We start from the raw sequence: 16821 nt of genomic DNA, 5'->3' as shown, positions 1-16821 counted from the left end.
GTGTAATTTATATTATAAAATAAATAATCATTTAAAAAAATACTAGTGATTATATGGAAGGCCCTATAAATTTAAAATTTTATGAGAGAACGAACGTCCTTTTGAAATAAGTAGAAATTTATCCAAGCACTGATCGAGGCGTATGTAGAAGAAACAATAATAAATACATCTGTTAGGTAAAAGAGTTGTGTCCACTCTTTCCCGAGTATGTGGGCATTAGTAGTGTGACAGTGCACTTCATTGGCGCTTTGTAAAGGAAGATTCAATTCGACAAGTATTGGATTGTTCTCCCATGAATAGAAATGTAAATAAAAAGATTTGACTTTTCTTGCACTTACACATGAACAAATGAATCGTTAGAAGCGGAGAAGAGAGAGCTGAAGGGGGGCAGAGAAGGGAAAATCGGCACGACTTCTTTGTCATACATTCGTTGAGGAAGAGGAGAGCCCAGAGGAAAAAAATCTTACTTATTGGCCTTCATTTTCGTTCCTCTCTACAATGGTACTCGAGAACTCGCCGCATGCGCGCACTTTCTCCTCGGATGGCTGGCTGATGCATTTGTGATATGCCACCCACGGGATAAGTTTGTGATTCGTCTTGTTGTCAGCAGAACTATAAATGAATCAAACGTTTGTGAACAAAGTTAATGTTCAGGTTGATAAGAGTTTATTTATGTTCGTTCAATATACATAAAATTAATTAAACAAACAAACTTGAATAGTTCGTTAAGTTAAACAAACAAGTTTGAACACATATGTGCTCAGTTCGTTAATTTTTATAAATAATATTCGTGAATAACGTTCATAAATAATATTCACGAACCATATTCATTAATAAAATTCTTTTCAATATGCTAAATAAATATAAAATAAAATAAATAAATAAATTTAAATTATCTAACTCAATAACCAATCAAACAATTAAAAGTTTCAAACAATCAAAGAAGATTGAATTGAGAGCTTAATAACATCTAAATGAATCAAGCTCGAACCAAGCTCAAGTCAAATTTGAATTGAGAACTTGATAACATATAAATCAACCAAACTCAAATCAAACTTTAAATAAACTCAAACTCATAAAAAAATAAATCAAACAAAATTTAAATTTCATTTCAAAAATTTAATTCATTTTAAACTCAGCCCGATTCGAATCAAATTCTATTTATTTACGGTCTAATTACCCGGCGTGATCTCTCATAGCATGTTGGCCTGTGACTCTTCCCTGCGAAAAAGCATCAGTAAGGCAGTGAAGCTCTCCCGCGATCACACAGATGCACGACGTCGCCAACGACAATCCTTTCACATGGACGCCTTTTACACGCGTCTTTCTCATTGGCCACCAACCCATCGGCAAACTAGCAGCCCTATGCGACCGTACTAGTCACTTCTTCATCATGTTTCATTATAATAATAACTGTGGGTCCAAACCTTCGATCTCACGTTAAACTAGCTCGGCTCCACGTCCGCACCAAAGAATGGATAAGGATGGACTATTTAGAGTAAAATTCAATGCTTGTCGGTGCGCTTGGACTATTTAGGCAACTTCGCCTTGCATTTCTACCGTTCCTCTGTAGCACACTGCAACGAAATCAAGGACCCGATCGCGTGAGGGTGGAAAGTTCGCGGAGGCGGTGAGGATGTTGGCGGTGTTCGATCCGACAGTTGCGAAGAGCCCCGAGGGTCTTAGAGCTCCCTCGGTGGAGGGCGGCGAGGGCAGTAGCTGCCTGGTGAGCTACTTTGCGGAGTCGCAGGCGGGCGCAGTGGTCGTTAGCCTCGGCACCGGTGGCGCCATCGGTTACTCGAAACAGAATCAGAACCCTTTGCTTCCGAGGTGAGAGGGATCAAGATTGAAATCCGATCTCCGTTCCTTTGCTCAATGTTTCGTATTCAATTTATCCTCATTTCCCCCTCTTGTTTCGGTGTCATTCACGAAAAATGATTTTCGAAGTGACAGCAAGTCAGCCTTGTTTGATCCACGACGCAGATATTCCAGATCGTGTTCGTCTTTTGATTAATTTGACTTGTAATTGTTGTTATTCAACTATTTGTATCCTACCCTAGTTGGATATGTAAACTTTGAAGATGCTTGAGCCTGTTATTCTTGAATGTTATATACGAAAAAAATCAAAGATAATTACCTGTTAGGTTCTTTCTTTAAATAGTTTGTAATTTATCAAGTACTCTTTCATATATTTCATCCTATTAAAAGGGGGAAATAAGTTATGAACCATAAGGAACTGATGCTCAATTCAAACAGATCTAGACTATTTAGATAGTTTACATTTATTTGTTCAACAGAAATAATTGATTATTTGATTTGATTCTTTCTTGTCTAGTCGATCACTTCTGGATTTAATATTCCCATTTATGCATTTTTCTTGATTTTTTTTTTCTGTTAACAGGAACAACCTCTTTTTATGATCTTGGGCTTTTATTTATTGGGCCTGGAAATAATCAATAGTTCTTTTATGAACCTCAATCAATCTCGTTATTCCTTTAGTAATTGGAACGAAACACTGGACTTTTGCATCTCTCTATTGGCTCTTGCTTCTGAATAAATAATATATTTAACGCACCTCAAGATACAAAATCTGTTATCCTTCTTCAAATCGTCTCATTCATATCAATGACTTTCTGTTTTTAGTTTTCACCGACATCATAAGCTGATCATTTTCACCTCGCTGCAGATTATTTGGTGTTGTGGATAATGTGTTTTGCTTGTTCCAAGGCCATATTGAGAATATAACTTCACTGAAGCAACAATATGGATTGGGTAAGACTGCCAATGAAGTGATCATTGTAATTGAAGCGTATAAGACCCTAAGGGATAGAGGACCATTCCCTGCTAGCCAAGTTGTCAGAGATATCATTGGGAGATTTGCTTTTATTCTCTATGATAGTTCATCAAACTCCACCTTCTTTGCAGCTGTAAGTATTCTTTTCGTAGCTTGTTTTCCTGCTTATTACTTTCATCTTTTCTTTTATATATCAAGTCATAGTGCTATTGTATAACAATATGAAACCTAAAATTTGAAATATCCTAGTACAGAGGCCATGTGAGTTATGAGACCATGGTTGCATCTAATTTCTCTCACACGCAAACTGGGTAGGCATGGCTATTCTAGCGTGCTCTGACCATGTGATCTGTATTACTATCTTGATTCAATTTCAATTAATCAACTTCCCCCACAAGATGTGTGACCTTTACTTAAACTAGTTAAGTACCATAGTGCTGGCTAAGAAATCTGTGCAGTTTGTGCATTTGTTTCCAGCAACTATGTAGTCTGTATAGAACAGATGTAATGTGAAGTTTCCATTTTCAATTATACCTTTGAGCATTTTATTGAAATATTAAATGTTGTTACTTTATTAAGTGTAGTTATTGGTATTATGTACCCAATGGAAGTATTAGTACTTTTCTTCCTTTTTGAATTAACATAATTGTTATTGGAACAAATTTAAATTTATGAGTTCCGAATGTAAATATCCACCATTTAGTAATATTTTCCAATATCAATGTTATAGCAAGACTAATGATCCTCAAAAGTGGAATATTGATTATCTCAGTTTTGATGGTGATAATGAAATCTATGATATGACATGCATGTTTATTGTTTTTATAATATGTTTTCACTTGCAAGAGAAAAAACCCTAAATTCTACCATGCGTTGCAGAGGTTATGCTTTATTTAGTAAGGGTAATTTATTCCAACCTTAATATGATAGTCAAGGTCACAGTTTACTTTTTTTCTACTTTTTTTTTGTCACTGCTGATCTCATTACTCTGCTTCATTGGTTATGGTACAAGCTACCGAACTTTATGATGATGCGAGGTGTTAGGCTTTAGTTATGTCTCGTGAGAAACAATGATAGTCTCATGTCAGGATGATATTGTTTGACATGATTACTGAAAAGGATAACTCTTGTATAATCATATCCGTTACCCAAAATATATGTTGAACTCTAAATCATAAGTTACTCTTTTATGTTCCTTCAATTCTCAAATTTATGCCTCATTTTCTTTCAAGGTTGTTTTACAAGTAAAAGGTTTATAAGATTGTTTTATAATTTGAAAATGATTAAAAAGGCTAAAATTTAAATAATTTAGAAAGTCAGGAGTCAATTGCAACATTGGAATAAAATGGACATTTTTAGAAAGTTTAGCTATCATTCGGAAGTAAGTGAGCATGTGCTTCTTTTCTATTTATCAGAAACATTCTTTTGTTAAATCCTTTCCTCCTCAATTAGGATGCTGATGGTGGCGTACCCTTCTTCTGGGGTGCTGATCCTGAAGGCCATCTTGTACTCTCTGATGATGCTGACATTGTCAAAAAGGGGTGTGGGAAATCATTTGCTCCTTTTCCTAAAGGTATAAGTTTTGTTGCTCTTTGTACGTTTATGGACGTATGCCTTCGTTATTTATTTCTTTGTTTTTAACAACCGATTTTGTAGGTTGCTTCTTTACTACTTCCAAGGGATTACAGAGTTTTGAGCATCCTCTTAATGAACTCAAAGTGATGCCAAGGGTTGACAGCCAAGGCCAGGTCTGCAGTGCTACCTATAAGGTTGATGATCAAGCCAAAAAGGAAACCGGGATGCCTCGAGTAGGTAGCGCCGCAAACTGGTCGTCCCATTACTAATCTTTCAGATATTACTCATGTATGCATTTGCACTAAATTTTTAGCATGATTTAAAGCATCTGATTTCCCTAGATTTGGAAATTGCAAATTTCCCCGGATGCGAAGTGTTATTTGAACCTTTACTGTACTTTTGAAGACTCGTCTGTGGCATTGTCAGTGTTTCGATGCAACTCCAATCTGTTGTCTACTACTACTGTTCTCCCATGTTCGAAGGGAAATAAAAATTTCTAAACAATAAGGCTTCCTAAGTCTTGTGTTATATTTTATGATGAAACAGAGTCACCACGTCTCGAAATATTATCAAGTGATCGGTGATCGGAAAGCACTTTCGGACAGTTTATAATGTCAAAAATTAACTTCAGATTAATATTAACAGAATACTACAAATCAAAGTCTTACTATTTGTTTTTCTTTTCTTTTTACAATAATTTAATTTAAAAGTTTATTGACCAAAAGTCAAACTTTGACCGAATCTGAAATCCTGCATCTTCAGCTAAATTAGCGTTCTGAAATTTTACAAGTTCAACGAACCGGATGAGATGAGGCGCCGGTCCACCGAATAAAGATTTTGTGCGCTCATTGTATACCGAATAACTTAATGGGGAATAAATTAATAGGGCTTTCAAATCAGTGGAAAAACAGGGGATTCGTCTGGAAATCAAAGTTCGGTTTGTTGATTGGTACGCCGGCGTTGCTTTTAATATACAATAGCGGAAAACATCAAAGGGTGTTATCGTCCTTTGCAAGGTTTGAAAAATGAGGTATAGCAAAGAAGCCAGCGATAAAACAGGCAGAAGAGTCTTCCTCTCTCGCACATCGCCAACTGATTTTGTAGTCTGGAGATGGAGGGAGAGTGGAAGGCGGAGACGAGGCGACTGTCGATAAAGACAGGGGAGAGGAGGAGATTCGAAGGAACGGGCGAGGAGATAGAGGAGGAGGAGCAGCCTATGAGTCCAGCTGCTCGGCTGTTCGGCCAAGACGGCTTCAACTGCTACATCGTGATGGTGATGGGCGTGGGGAAGCCCCTCGACGTCGGAGTCATCAAGTCCGGCCTCCAGAACACCCTCGCTCGACACCCGCGATTCTGCAGCATCCCGGTGACCACATCCACCCTCTCTATTATCTTCCATTTTTTTATTATTATTTTAAAAAAATATATGGAGGTTGACTTGACTATATTCTATTTGGAATTATGAACTCGCAAAGACCACAAGACGTGATTATTGGCACAGCCTCACAATCGCTACTATGAATTTTGTACTTTCAGTGTTTCACATGTCCGTCGTCCACTTGCCATTGATGACTTTCCCTTTCATTGACTATCGATATATACGAAGACGTCTTCTCTCCAAAAAAAATTATTCATGATTCGACCTCAGGAATGTTACTACTGCCTCGGTGTAGCTAGCTGAAACGCGAGGGCAGTGGATACATTGCTGAATTCTGACCACAGCGACCGTCCATGGCTTTGCTTTATTTTGCGTGTTCATAGGGCCGGATTGTGATCGAAACACGTCTCCATCGCTTCGTGTCGATTAAGGTCTCATCCCTTCCCCTGAATTATTTTTGTTGTATATTAGGAAATCTTGTGATGTATGTACGAGAAAACTGCGTGGTTCGGTTGATCTCTGAAACTCACAATTTTGATTCATTAACTTGGGGTTTTTTTTTCAAAGCTGCAGGTGTTCGAGGAAAGCAGCAATAAGAAGCCCCGCTGGGTGGCCGCCGAGGTGTCGGTGGAGGACCACATCGTGGTCCCAAACCTCGATCCTGGCAGCATCTCCAGGTCGCCTGATCGGACGGTGGAGGACTACGTGGCTTCCCTCACCTCCACCCCGATGGACGCCTCCCGCCCCTTGTGGGAGCTCCACATCCTCAACTTCCCCGTCTCCAATGCCGCCGCCGTCGCCGTGCTCCGCCTCCACCACTCCCTCGGCGACGGCATCTCCCTCATGTCCCTCCTCCTCGCCTGCACTCGCAAGGCCTCTGACCCCGCTTCCCTTCCCGATCTCCCCCAACGGTTCGCCCGCCCTTCTCCGTCCGGGTCTCGCACCGTTGGCATTCTCACGATCTTCCTCTTGCTGCGGGCCTTCCTCATCCTCGCGTGGAACACCCTCGTTGATGTCCTGTTATTCATTGCGACGGCACTTTTCTTCAAGGACACCCCCACACCGCTCGTCGGATCTGAAGGGGTGGAGAATCGTCCGAAGCGAATCGTGCATCGGGCAGTCAGCCTCCGTGACATAAAGGACATCAAGAACGCCATGCATTGCGTACGCCTTCTTGTGCTCCTCCTCGATCTGCACTTCAATCGATTTCCTAACATTCCATACACGCTGATTGCAGACCATCAATGATGTATTAGTGGGCGTGACATCTGCAGGCTTGTCTCGTTACCTCAACAGGAGATACTGTGAGTAATCAACTAGACTTTTTGGCAGTAGATATAAACTCCCTGGTTTCTGGTTATCTAGTTTTCTTGAAAGTATCGTTTACCATGTAATTCTCTTCATGAGAGTCTCTATATAAATAGGGACTGTGCTTTCAATTTTCTCAAGAAATAGAAAACTATCTTGTTGCTCTAGCATTTCGTATGGAAGCCTAAGGGTTATTTTCTCTTAGGGCTAACTGCAAGTGTTGTTTAGATTCTTCCAAATATTTCAGATGTTAGAATGTCCACTAAATGGACGTGAGGCTCTAGAACTTCTAAATAACAAACTTGCGGTGAAGTAGCAGTAGAAGAGCTCTCTACAGTCTTACCTCATTCAATTTGATATTGGAGTCTCTAGAGCTTGATGGACTTGATGATCTTGGTCGGGGGGAGTTTGTAGCTAGGAAATCAAGAAATTTGACACCTTGATCAACTCAACCTCATTTAGACTTTCTTTGAAAGTACATATGGACTCGACTTCTAGTTCCTTGAAAGTAGTATGATTTGTTGATATCCTGTTTCATGGAAGTAAGTCATTTAATGTTTTGCATTTAATTCTGTTCAGGAGTGATTGTCCATAATAGTAATATAACTTCACCTTTGTCAAGCAATCTGCTATTAACTTTCAAAATCTTAAAGGAATAATTTCTCATGCAATTTTTATATATCAGGTCAAACCGCTCATGAGGATGGTAAGAAGGTTCAGTTCCCATCAAAAATTCGACTCCGATCAACCCTCCTCGTGAACATTAGACCGACACCTGGGATTCACGTTAGCATTTCTCTTCTCTATAGTTGCTCGTCTTAGATGAGTTTTTCTTTACATATATTTGAATTGGGCAGGCTCTGGCAGAGCTAATGGAAGGCAGGGATGGTGGCACAAAGTGGGGGAACTTGCTTGGTTACCTCATCTTACCCATTCCAATCGGAAACTATATCGATCCCTTAGATTATATCCGCAAAGGGAAAGCGATTGCAGATAGGAAGAAGAATTCCTTGGAAGCTATCTTCACCTATAAAAGTGCAGATCTCATTGTCAAATTGTTTGGAATTAAGGTTTGTGGCTTATTGTGCTTAATAATCAGTTACTCTAGTTCATTGTTCTTTGGAATTTCAGCTTGTGAAATTACATGTGACAGGCTGCTGCATTCCTGTGCCACAGAGTGCTCCAACACACAACATTTTCCTTGTCTAATATGATGGGGCCAATTGAAGAAATAGCATTCTTCGATCATCCACTTGTCTTCTTAGCTCCTACTGTCTACGGACATCCACAGGCAAGTGCTTCCTCCTTAATTTGATTACTCATACCACATTGTAGTGCGATCCATCATTTACCATTTACCAGAAGGTTGAATCGTTTGTCTGGGAAATTAACAGGCCCTCACACTGCACTTCCAAAGTTACAAGAACACAATGGAAATAGTTGTGACGGTTGATGATACAGTGATAGAGAACCCACACCAGCTCTTGGATGATCTTGTTGAATCTCTCAAACTCATCAAGGCAGAAATTTTTCCGATGTCATGAGACACGATATCAAGCAAGGTGCCCTGGAACTGCTCCATGTGTCAATGTATTTCAGTTTCTTTCACTATTATTATTATTATTTTAAAAACCATATACTACTGTGTCAATGTATCACATATCATTTTTATTCTATAGATATAGATAATAAAAAGAGCATCTTCTTGATGGATGTTTTCTTTATGTTACCCTGTTGCTTCAACTTGTCATGTCGACAGTTCTCGAGCACAGAACCAATAAACAGAAAAATAAAGGGATGAACAAAATCCAGATTTGAAATTGCTGATGTTTGAAGTAATTTGTTTCTGGTACAGATATTTAGCAAATTTTTATATGTTTTGTTTTTCTCCTCCGGCACCTTCCCTTTTCGTGCATAAAAACTTGGTTGGAAACAAATAGCAGTTGTTTTGTTACTGCTACTCACAACTATGAGAGACGAAACTAGTCAAGTCCCTCTTTGATGCATTCTTAAGGGAAAAGCAACAAAATCTCTCGCCATTAATGCGAGAGATTGATGTCTACTTTGAGGCCGCCATCCTACCATTAACATTTGGCTTTCGTTTTCCGTCAGATGCTCGTTGCCTGGTGGGCTGGCCTTTCGCTGTTTGGCTAGATGTTGCAGTTGATGTCTTCCTCGACGGAGATGGCATGTGGGAGCGAGTAGGATTCCTGAATTTAACACAACCAAAAAACAAAACTGAAAAGGTTAGAAAGATGTTCTAGTGGATCCAGTAAATTCACAAGAATCTACTTACCTCAAGTCGGGGTTTTTAGTTGAACCCGACTGAAGCTGCTTGATTCTGGAGCCACCATTGACTGCAGCACTGGATTTTGCATTGCTAGACTGCAACATCACTTCTTGCTCTGAGGAATCACTAGTTGCGAAATCTAAATCATCGTAATCATCAGTTGTGAAAGAATTAGGCCGGCTTGTGCGCCGATCTCTGAAGACTCTCACATCGGGAATGTATCCCTGGTCGAGGGAGTCGGGAAGATGCACGCTATCTCCAACCCAGGCCCTCAGTGGATCCTCATCGTTGACCGCATCAATGTCTTCCCTCTCCATCAATGCTGAACAGCTCTGCACGAGAAAGGTTACCAAACAATGCAGAACTGAAGTGAAAGTTGTAATGCAATGAAATTATTACACAGGTCTAATAGATGTCTACACTGACATAAGTTTCAAAAGAGCTCTGATTCAGAATCACAGATCATATATTTCTCTAAGAATCCACCATACTGTAAATCAAGTCTTCCAAGAGAGAAAGTAAGGAGTTGAATGATTATAAATCAACGTGCAAAAAAGAAGAATACCCACCACAATGTTCCCGAAATCGTCCATTGTCTGCATCTGGTTTGGATGCCCAGGAGACGTGGGATTAGATTTCATTCTGTAACTGTCAGAACTGGACGTTGTACTTCCAAGGGTCTCTTCCTCTTTCTTAGCTAATGCCGCTCTGAGACTAGCTACCTAAATTGGTGAGAGAAAGAAGGGCGCTGAATGAGACTCATCCAGACCATTAGAGAAAATTATCCAAACTTCTTAAGTAATAGGGGAAAACCTGTTGTCTGAGTTCTTTCAGTTCCCCAGTATCCTTGTTCATCTTTGCCGCACCAAGCTCAATTGTTGCAACTCGCTCTGCGAACTTGAGAGTGCTTAAAGTCTCACTTAGCGCATCAACCTCAGGGCTTATGTGTACGAACATCAATGTCTTAGCTTGCCCCCCTGACAAAATGAAACAGATATATTGAAGCACGCACTGATCCCCATGCTAGAAACGCACATACAATGCTTGTTCTTACCAAGAGAGTCCTGTAGGAGTTGTGTAAGTTTGCTGTTCCTGTAAGGAACATGTGAATTCTTTTGAGCAAGGGCATAAATTACATCCCCTAGAGCTGCTAAAGATTTATTTATGTGTTGTGCTTCTTTGAGCCTGTCTCCTTTAACCTCTGATTTATTGACCCTTTCACTGCCTGCTAAATCAACAAGATGCAGGCATCCTCTAAGAACAGTCCCAGATGCCAACTCTTTTCCATGAACATGAATTGTTAGGCAACTGCAAACTAGGATTTATCAGTTAAATGCAACAAGTGTAAAACAACTTTTGAAAAAAAAAAGGGGGAAAAAAATCTAAAATCAACGCTTCACAAAAGCAACCAGACCTGTGAGAGCGACTGCTACGCTCATTCATGGAAGTTGAACAAACAGCGCGATTCCTCTGACCAAGGTTCATTAGCTCAACTACCTCATCTGTTGATGTGACAGGAACCAAGTTTGCATCAGGCACTGCCATCCCGCTCTGAGAACTATTACGAATGTCCAATGTTTTAAAAGTTAAGGTACTCAAAATGTTAAACAAGATGTGTGTAATATTGAGATAACAACTAGTTTGTTAATTAAAGTAAATTCAATTTCAGGTACACAGAAACGATAGATACATATTAACAGGATATATATTATCAATAAAAGGGATCACAATTAGAAGGATATTTTTTGTTAGGACCATCATTAAGGAGATCTCTGACTTGCTCATTGTATATCTCCATCATCTGAACAGCAATTTCATAGCAAAATGAATCCCTCCTCTGTCTTGAGATCTGAAACAAGTCATTTAGTGCCCTATAGTTTACTCCATAGCCCTCTTCCGTGAGCTCTTTGGGTCCACTCTACATGGAATTCAAGGGATCTTAAATAAACAGTATTTGTGATTGTAAATGAACCTTTGTAATCAAAACATCAACAAAATTTAGATGTCAACGTTGTTACCATGGTATAAGTTTTTCCAGATCCTGTTTGACCATATGCAAAGATGCAGACATTAAAACCATCAAGAATTGACCGAATCAAAGGTTTTGTGTCAGAAAAAACCTCCTCTGCATTGATTAAGGAAGTTAATTTTGTTTCTACAGGTCAGAACATACTGAAAGTATCTAAGATGGAGCTTTAACAACCTTGAGTAACAGATGGGCCAAAAGTTTTGTTGAAGCTAAACGATTTATGGCCTTCTTTTCCATACTTGGCTGGGGTGCTAATTGTAATGTTTCCATCATCAATATGATCAACAGTGGTCAAATTATTACTAGATTTTCCAGGTAAGAAAGGCCTCACTCGGCAGTACACCCTAATGTTTCCTATTAGAGGGCATATGGAATTAGCAAAAGAAAAAAAAATAATTAGCTTAGAATCTAATAATAGGATTACCTTTAAGATCCTGCACTTGATTGTACAACTTCCTGTTTTCTTCAAGAACCTTCTGATATCCAGAAGCTGCATGAGTTATAATTTGCATATGCTTTCCTAAAATGACATGAACAAGGGTTTTTTGAGCACATCTAATAGTTGCTGGCATATAACTAGACAAACTTTCCTTTTTTTATTGTCGTACCTAGTTTGCTAACTTCTTCTGAGTACTGTGTCTTAATCAACTCTACACTCTCTCTGGTTGACAGGAGACTATTTTTCAGTTCCTACAGAGGTTATGAAAAAATAGTCTGAAGAATACAATATCTCATCCTTTTTTTTTAAAAAAAAAAAAAGCATAGGAAAGCATACATGAATTTCTCTTTTTTGCTTCTCAACAAGTAAACCCTGCTTTAGAAGCTTTTCTTTTGTTTTTTCTTGATCCCTCAAGCTCATGGTAAAATCTTCACCTCTTAAACACGTATAAGTACTCTCTGATTCTAGCATCTAAAACATAGTAAAGATCAAAACATTATTATCACGGAAGCCTAATGGACAACAATAATCATATATAATGATGATATGAAAATATAACCCACGTTGTATGTCTTTCCTGGGAACCACATTAAATTGAAAATTATTATTTAGGTTCACAAGTAGGTTGTCTTATTTCTTATGATGCTTTAATAAAAGTATCATTAAGATTGGCTTATTTCTTAGTTTACAATTTAATTATATTCCTAGTTTGTTTAGGTTGAGATCTATTAAGGAGGCTTAATTTTTTATATCTATCCTCTTTCAAGTAATTGAATTTCTCTCGTTTAATCTTTGCATGAGATATTTCTCTTGAACTGTGCCAATTTCATTCCAATCTTTTGTGTGACTTTGGGATCATTTTGGGTGTTGCCCCAATTTGGCACCAAAGCAACTTCATGCTACATCAGAAACTTTTGGGTGAAGTCTTCCACTTGAAAGAAAATTGTCCTTTCTACATGGAGTTTTGAGTAACTAAGTTGTGTAATAATTATGTAGTTTTATATGATATGATTGCCGCAAGTTTTGTGATTTCTTTCACTGGCAATTTGAGAGGATGTTTTACTCATGACATCTACTGAGGGAAGTTACCTCCATTGTTGTATAGGGACCAAATAGGATTTGCCAATTTGTCAATCTGAGGATCTAACAATGAACAATTCAATATCTATCATTGTTGAGAGGATGCACCTTATTCTCAGACCAAGTGTTCTGAACCTGAGGCGAATTGCTTGCATCATAGAGGGAACCAATTTTATCAATCACTTTCACCTACGAAGATTTCAAGTATCAATTTATTGTTGCTTCAAGGAAAAAATTCTAACAAAATAAAACATGGTACCTTATTCTCACAGGCAGTGGACTGAATCTCTGTCGAATTGCTTGCTTCATAGAGGGAACCCATTTCATCAATCACCTTCATCTATGAAGTTTTGCAGTGTTTATTTATCATTGCTCCGAGGAACAAATTCGAACAAGATTAAATATGGTACCTTATTCTCACAGCAAGTGGATTGAAACTCTTTGGAATTGCTTGCTCCATTGAACAAACTGGTTTCAATTGTCTCGTTTTTATCCATCTATCAAGTTTTGTGATATAAATTTGTGTCATCCAAGAGGATCTACAGAAATATTGTACTCTAGTGGAGTAGCATCAGAAGGAAGAAATTTAAGCTAGGTGCAGATGGACAATATGATTGATTAATAGTTGTAGATAGTAGTTTCAAGTGCAGAGGACAAAATTACCATGTAAAAGAAGAAAGGAAGTGGTCATGTTTAGATTATGAAGCAGCATATAAAACACCAAGTTAAGATGGCCTACCATCTCCTGTTGCCTGGCGAGCCGGTGCTCAAATTCTTGTAGTACTTTGGTTAGCATTGATTCAACTATCTGCAAAGGTCCATTAACAAATTTAACTACTATGTGTTTTGTGCTGATGATTGACAAAGCAAATTGACAAAATTTTCTCCTAAACTCATAAGCAGTTTTGATGTACCAATGGGACTTCTTCAGCCTTTTTGTCTGATAAAAGGTTGCGCACAAGCATGCTCACTGAAGGTGATGTCATCTGTTAATCATACAAGTCATTTTAGCCAACACAGGATTACTGGATCTTTCAATGTATCATAACATTCAGCTTACCAACCATTTCAGAGGATTCTATTGAAAAATCAATGCTCAAGTTCTGCTCCAATGACCCACCATCCTGAATTGTTTGACTTCGAATGATGGAATTCATGAAAGGTTCTGAGTTTCTCCTCACAAAGTGTTTTCCAGTGCTTGAAGGTTTCATAGTTCCACCAGATTTGGAGGAACCGCTCCTGCATACTTGTTTCTCATCAAAGGATTTAAGAGCAAGGATAGAATTAACAACCCTGGAGCCTTTACCACCCTGTACCGAAATATACAAAATTTAAATACCCAAGGACAGACCCAATTCGAGACAATTTTCTTGGAGATAAAGCAGGTTTTTAATTAATAACCAGAAACAAGTGATAAATTTTGTCAGTGTGTGCTATTAAATATAACTAAGTCCATGAGCATTGGAAAAAAAAAAAGGAGAATATAGTTGATGCGTTTGTCAAAGAAAAATAAGGTATTTTGCATCTGAAAACTGTCGAATAGCAGTTTCCTAGAGTAGCTCTAATACAATGGAGCAATAACTCGGAAAGTTTAGCAAGACAAGATGGCATGCCTGCTCTAGATCAGATGCCTCAAATGTGGGGAGACCCAATTCTTCTAGGGCATCAAGGAAGTTCCTCAAATTCTCGAAGTACTGAAATGCTGACAGAACGGCAGCACCATCTGGCTGGGAAGCTGAAACCACAGGAGCTTCGATCACCTTAAATAAAAAGGAATAATTAGATTCCCAATATTAGCCTACGCGCACATGATCTCAGTGCTGCTAGAAAGAAAATAAAAATCCTACCAGAATTATTCAACAAGTGCTAACCTTGGGCACTGCTCCAGGCTTAACCTTGTTGAGTACGTTGCAGAGAACAATTCCATTCCTCAGTGCTAGCCGGAATTCCTCCTCAGTAGGCTCTTCCGGCAAGTCCTTCGCACCAACAACTCCAACCATTCTCCTAAGCCATGCAGCTGCCTCATACCTTCTCATTGCTGCCATGGCAAGTATAACCAGATACATCTTATGCATGATTGAATCGATCCAACACTTCATTTGAAGAAATAGAATTCAAATCCTGAATTTTGAGAATATTCTGTGTATATGGATGTACTGATCCATGAAGATTAATTGCCCTTGTGCATTGTGTCAGCCAACAGAAGTTCAGGAATCAAAGATGTATTAAAGACACTGCAACGGATGCAGATCGATATAAAAGTAGATCAATCAGTAAAATCAGATCACCTGCTTGCTCCTCCTTCCTCGAGGCCAAGTCAATGTAGCACATCCTGGCCCCGTGCTGCTTCAGCGCATCCTCCACCACCGGCACCGAAATGGACCCTTCCAACGCCATTTCCTGATGAGAATGGCAAGACAGAACGGTTCCAATTCCTAATCGCGCGCGAATTCACTGACCTTGAGCCGATTTCAGATAGGGTAAATCATCCAACCAAGGCGGCAGAAAGATCAAGTTGGATTTCGATCGGAAGGGGGAAAGGGGGGGAAGAGATGATGCAGCTGCACATCGCCCGCCTCAAGGGTGGTAAGGGGGGCGAGGAAGGAGAAGGGAAGAGAGGGGGAAGGTGAAAAAGGAAGAGATGGAGAGAGCTTTGCGCGCCTTCTCTCTTTCACCCTCTCTCTCTCTCCTCCTCTCTTGATTCAGGCCGCAGGTTTGAAATAGCCCAACGGACTTGGGACTCGCAGTACTTAAAGTTCGAGATGGCGGGTACTTCCCCTCAGATTATAAACCGTTGAGATGGTGACACTTGTAATCAACGAGCTGACGTGGCAAAATTTGTATGCTCTGATTGCTGCCAATTCAATAGTTGTGCGGGTTGTGCTGAGTAAGACATGACATGGCCTCCTACTCACCGAGGCTTGTAAGTCTAAAATCATTTTTTAAAAATAATAGTAATAAAAAATTTAATTTTAGTAAAAAAATAATTCACTACTCGCCCAGATAAGTACATCTCAAGTTACTTTATATGTTGAATTCGTAAGATTATAAATATAATCTCACATTATAAAACACACGAGAAAGATCATGATTTATCAAACGAAAAGATATCTTCATTGGTATGAGGTTTTTTTGAGAGAGCTCAAGAGCAAAACTATGAGGACTTAGTCCTAAAATAGACAATATCATACTAATTGTGGAGATATCTAAATTATTCTTTTTGATCCTATATTATATTCAAGGAACAAACATTTAAATTGTCATCCAAATATTCATAGTTTGATTTCTAATTATAATATATTTGTAAAAAATTTTACTCCAAATAGAAATGTAATTGGACTTGACCATCAGATACGTTTCCTGATTTATCCTAGTAACCAATAAAAATTTTCATAGGACTAAATTGATCCTCCTAAAAATATTCAATGAGATTAACTAGAATTATTATTATTTTTTTATTCAGGCAAGTGAGAGTAAAGTATTTTATAATAAGCTTCTCAACCATAATCTCATTGTTTTATTGAGAAACTAATTAATTCTATGGAGGGTGTCTATATAGTAGTCTAAATGCTCGCTAAGAAGCACATGACACAAAATTCTTCTCTGCGACTGAAAATTTTCAGTCACTACAAATTTTGTCCCGAAATCCAATTAACGACTGAATTCAAATGGAATTTTGAATTCTATCGCTAATTTAGTAATAAAAATTAAAATACATTATTAATTCATCAATGAAAATTAATAGGCTGTCACTAACTCAAATGCCGTTGCTAAATTCACGACAGAATTCAATTTTTCATCGCTAATTTTAACAAAAAATTTTATATAAATCCCCTTGAAATTAATTCAAATTCATTAATATATTAATCACAACATTCAATATTTATAACAAAACAACATTCATCCAACAAAACAAAACAACATCCAA

General features: G+C 38.5%; 3 protein-coding genes across 3 annotated transcripts; 2 read left to right on the top strand and 1 right to left on the bottom strand.

Moving 5' to 3' along the window:
• Window positions 1-1546: 1546 nt before the first annotated feature.
• Window positions 1547-4886, top strand: LOC121989008 (stem-specific protein TSJT1-like). Its single transcript, XM_042542781.1, has 4 exons — window positions 1547-1830; window positions 2687-2927; window positions 4247-4367; window positions 4451-4886. Exons 1-4 carry the CDS (start codon window positions 1637-1639, stop codon window positions 4636-4638), a joined length of 744 nt encoding a protein of 247 aa, XP_042398715.1. The 5' UTR covers window positions 1547-1636; the 3' UTR covers window positions 4639-4886.
• A 489-nt stretch (window positions 4887-5375) lies between these two features.
• On the top strand, window positions 5376-8779 carry LOC121989007 (wax ester synthase/diacylglycerol acyltransferase 11-like). The gene is made up of 7 exons (XM_042542780.1): window positions 5376-5735; window positions 6321-6911; window positions 6985-7051; window positions 7741-7841; window positions 7913-8125; window positions 8209-8346; window positions 8450-8779. The coding sequence occupies exons 1-7, from the start codon at window positions 5481-5483 to the stop codon at window positions 8597-8599; spliced, it is 1515 nt and encodes a 504-aa protein (XP_042398714.1). The 5' UTR covers window positions 5376-5480; the 3' UTR covers window positions 8600-8779.
• Window positions 8780-8913: 134 nt separating this feature from the next.
• LOC121989009 (kinesin-like protein KIN-14F) lies at window positions 8914-15592 on the bottom strand. The gene is made up of 21 exons (XM_042542782.1): window positions 15182-15592; window positions 14765-14931; window positions 14507-14653; window positions 13958-14203; window positions 13808-13879; window positions 13633-13701; window positions 13304-13390; window positions 13153-13233; window positions 13002-13082; window positions 12150-12284; window positions 11983-12064; window positions 11799-11894; window positions 11549-11728; window positions 11364-11470; window positions 11088-11263; window positions 10760-10921; window positions 10400-10653; window positions 10159-10322; window positions 9915-10067; window positions 9352-9677; window positions 8914-9265 (listed from the first exon to the last, which is right to left on the bottom strand). Exons 1-21 carry the CDS (start codon window positions 15288-15290, stop codon window positions 9115-9117), a joined length of 3045 nt encoding a protein of 1014 aa, XP_042398716.1. The 5' UTR covers window positions 15291-15592; the 3' UTR covers window positions 8914-9114.
• Between the last annotated feature and the right edge of the window lie 1229 nt (window positions 15593-16821).

Source organism: Zingiber officinale, chromosome 6B (genome assembly GCF_018446385.1).
Source record: "Zingiber officinale cultivar Zhangliang chromosome 6B, Zo_v1.1, whole genome shotgun sequence".
NCBI classification, from domain to species: Eukaryota; Viridiplantae; Streptophyta; class Magnoliopsida; order Zingiberales; family Zingiberaceae; genus Zingiber; species Zingiber officinale.
This window is presented reverse-complemented; position numbering and strand designations above follow the sequence as displayed.

Excerpts from the sequence above, each read along its gene's own strand:
- LOC121989007 (XM_042542780.1), top strand. The coding sequence starts at position 5,481 with ATGGAGGGAGAGTGGAAGGCGGAGACGAGGCGACTGTCGATAAAGACA. Across the intron at positions 7,052-7,740 it reads TTACCTCAACAGGAGATACT|GTCAAACCGCTCATGAGGAT; the intron begins GTGAGTAATCAA and ends TTTATATATCAG. Across the intron at positions 7,842-7,912 it reads GACCGACACCTGGGATTCAC|GCTCTGGCAGAGCTAATGGA; the intron begins GTTAGCATTTCT and ends TGAATTGGGCAG.
- LOC121989008 (XM_042542781.1), top strand. The coding sequence starts at position 1,637 with ATGTTGGCGGTGTTCGATCCGACAGTTGCGAAGAGCCCCGAGGGTCTT. Across the intron at positions 1,831-2,686 it reads CAGAACCCTTTGCTTCCGAG|ATTATTTGGTGTTGTGGATA; the intron begins GTGAGAGGGATC and ends ACCTCGCTGCAG. Across the intron at positions 4,368-4,450 it reads ATTTGCTCCTTTTCCTAAAG|GTTGCTTCTTTACTACTTCC; the intron begins GTATAAGTTTTG and ends CCGATTTTGTAG.
- LOC121989009 (XM_042542782.1), bottom strand. The coding sequence starts at position 15,290 with ATGGCGTTGGAAGGGTCCATTTCGGTGCCGGTGGTGGAGGATGCGCTG. Across the intron at positions 13,702-13,807 it reads AGGCTGAAGAAGTCCCATTG|ATAGTTGAATCAATGCTAAC; the intron begins GTACATCAAAAC and ends GGACCTTTGCAG. Across the intron at positions 13,083-13,152 it reads CCACTGCCTGTGAGAATAAG|GTGAAAGTGATTGATAAAAT; the intron begins GTACCATGTTTT and ends AAATCTTCGTAG.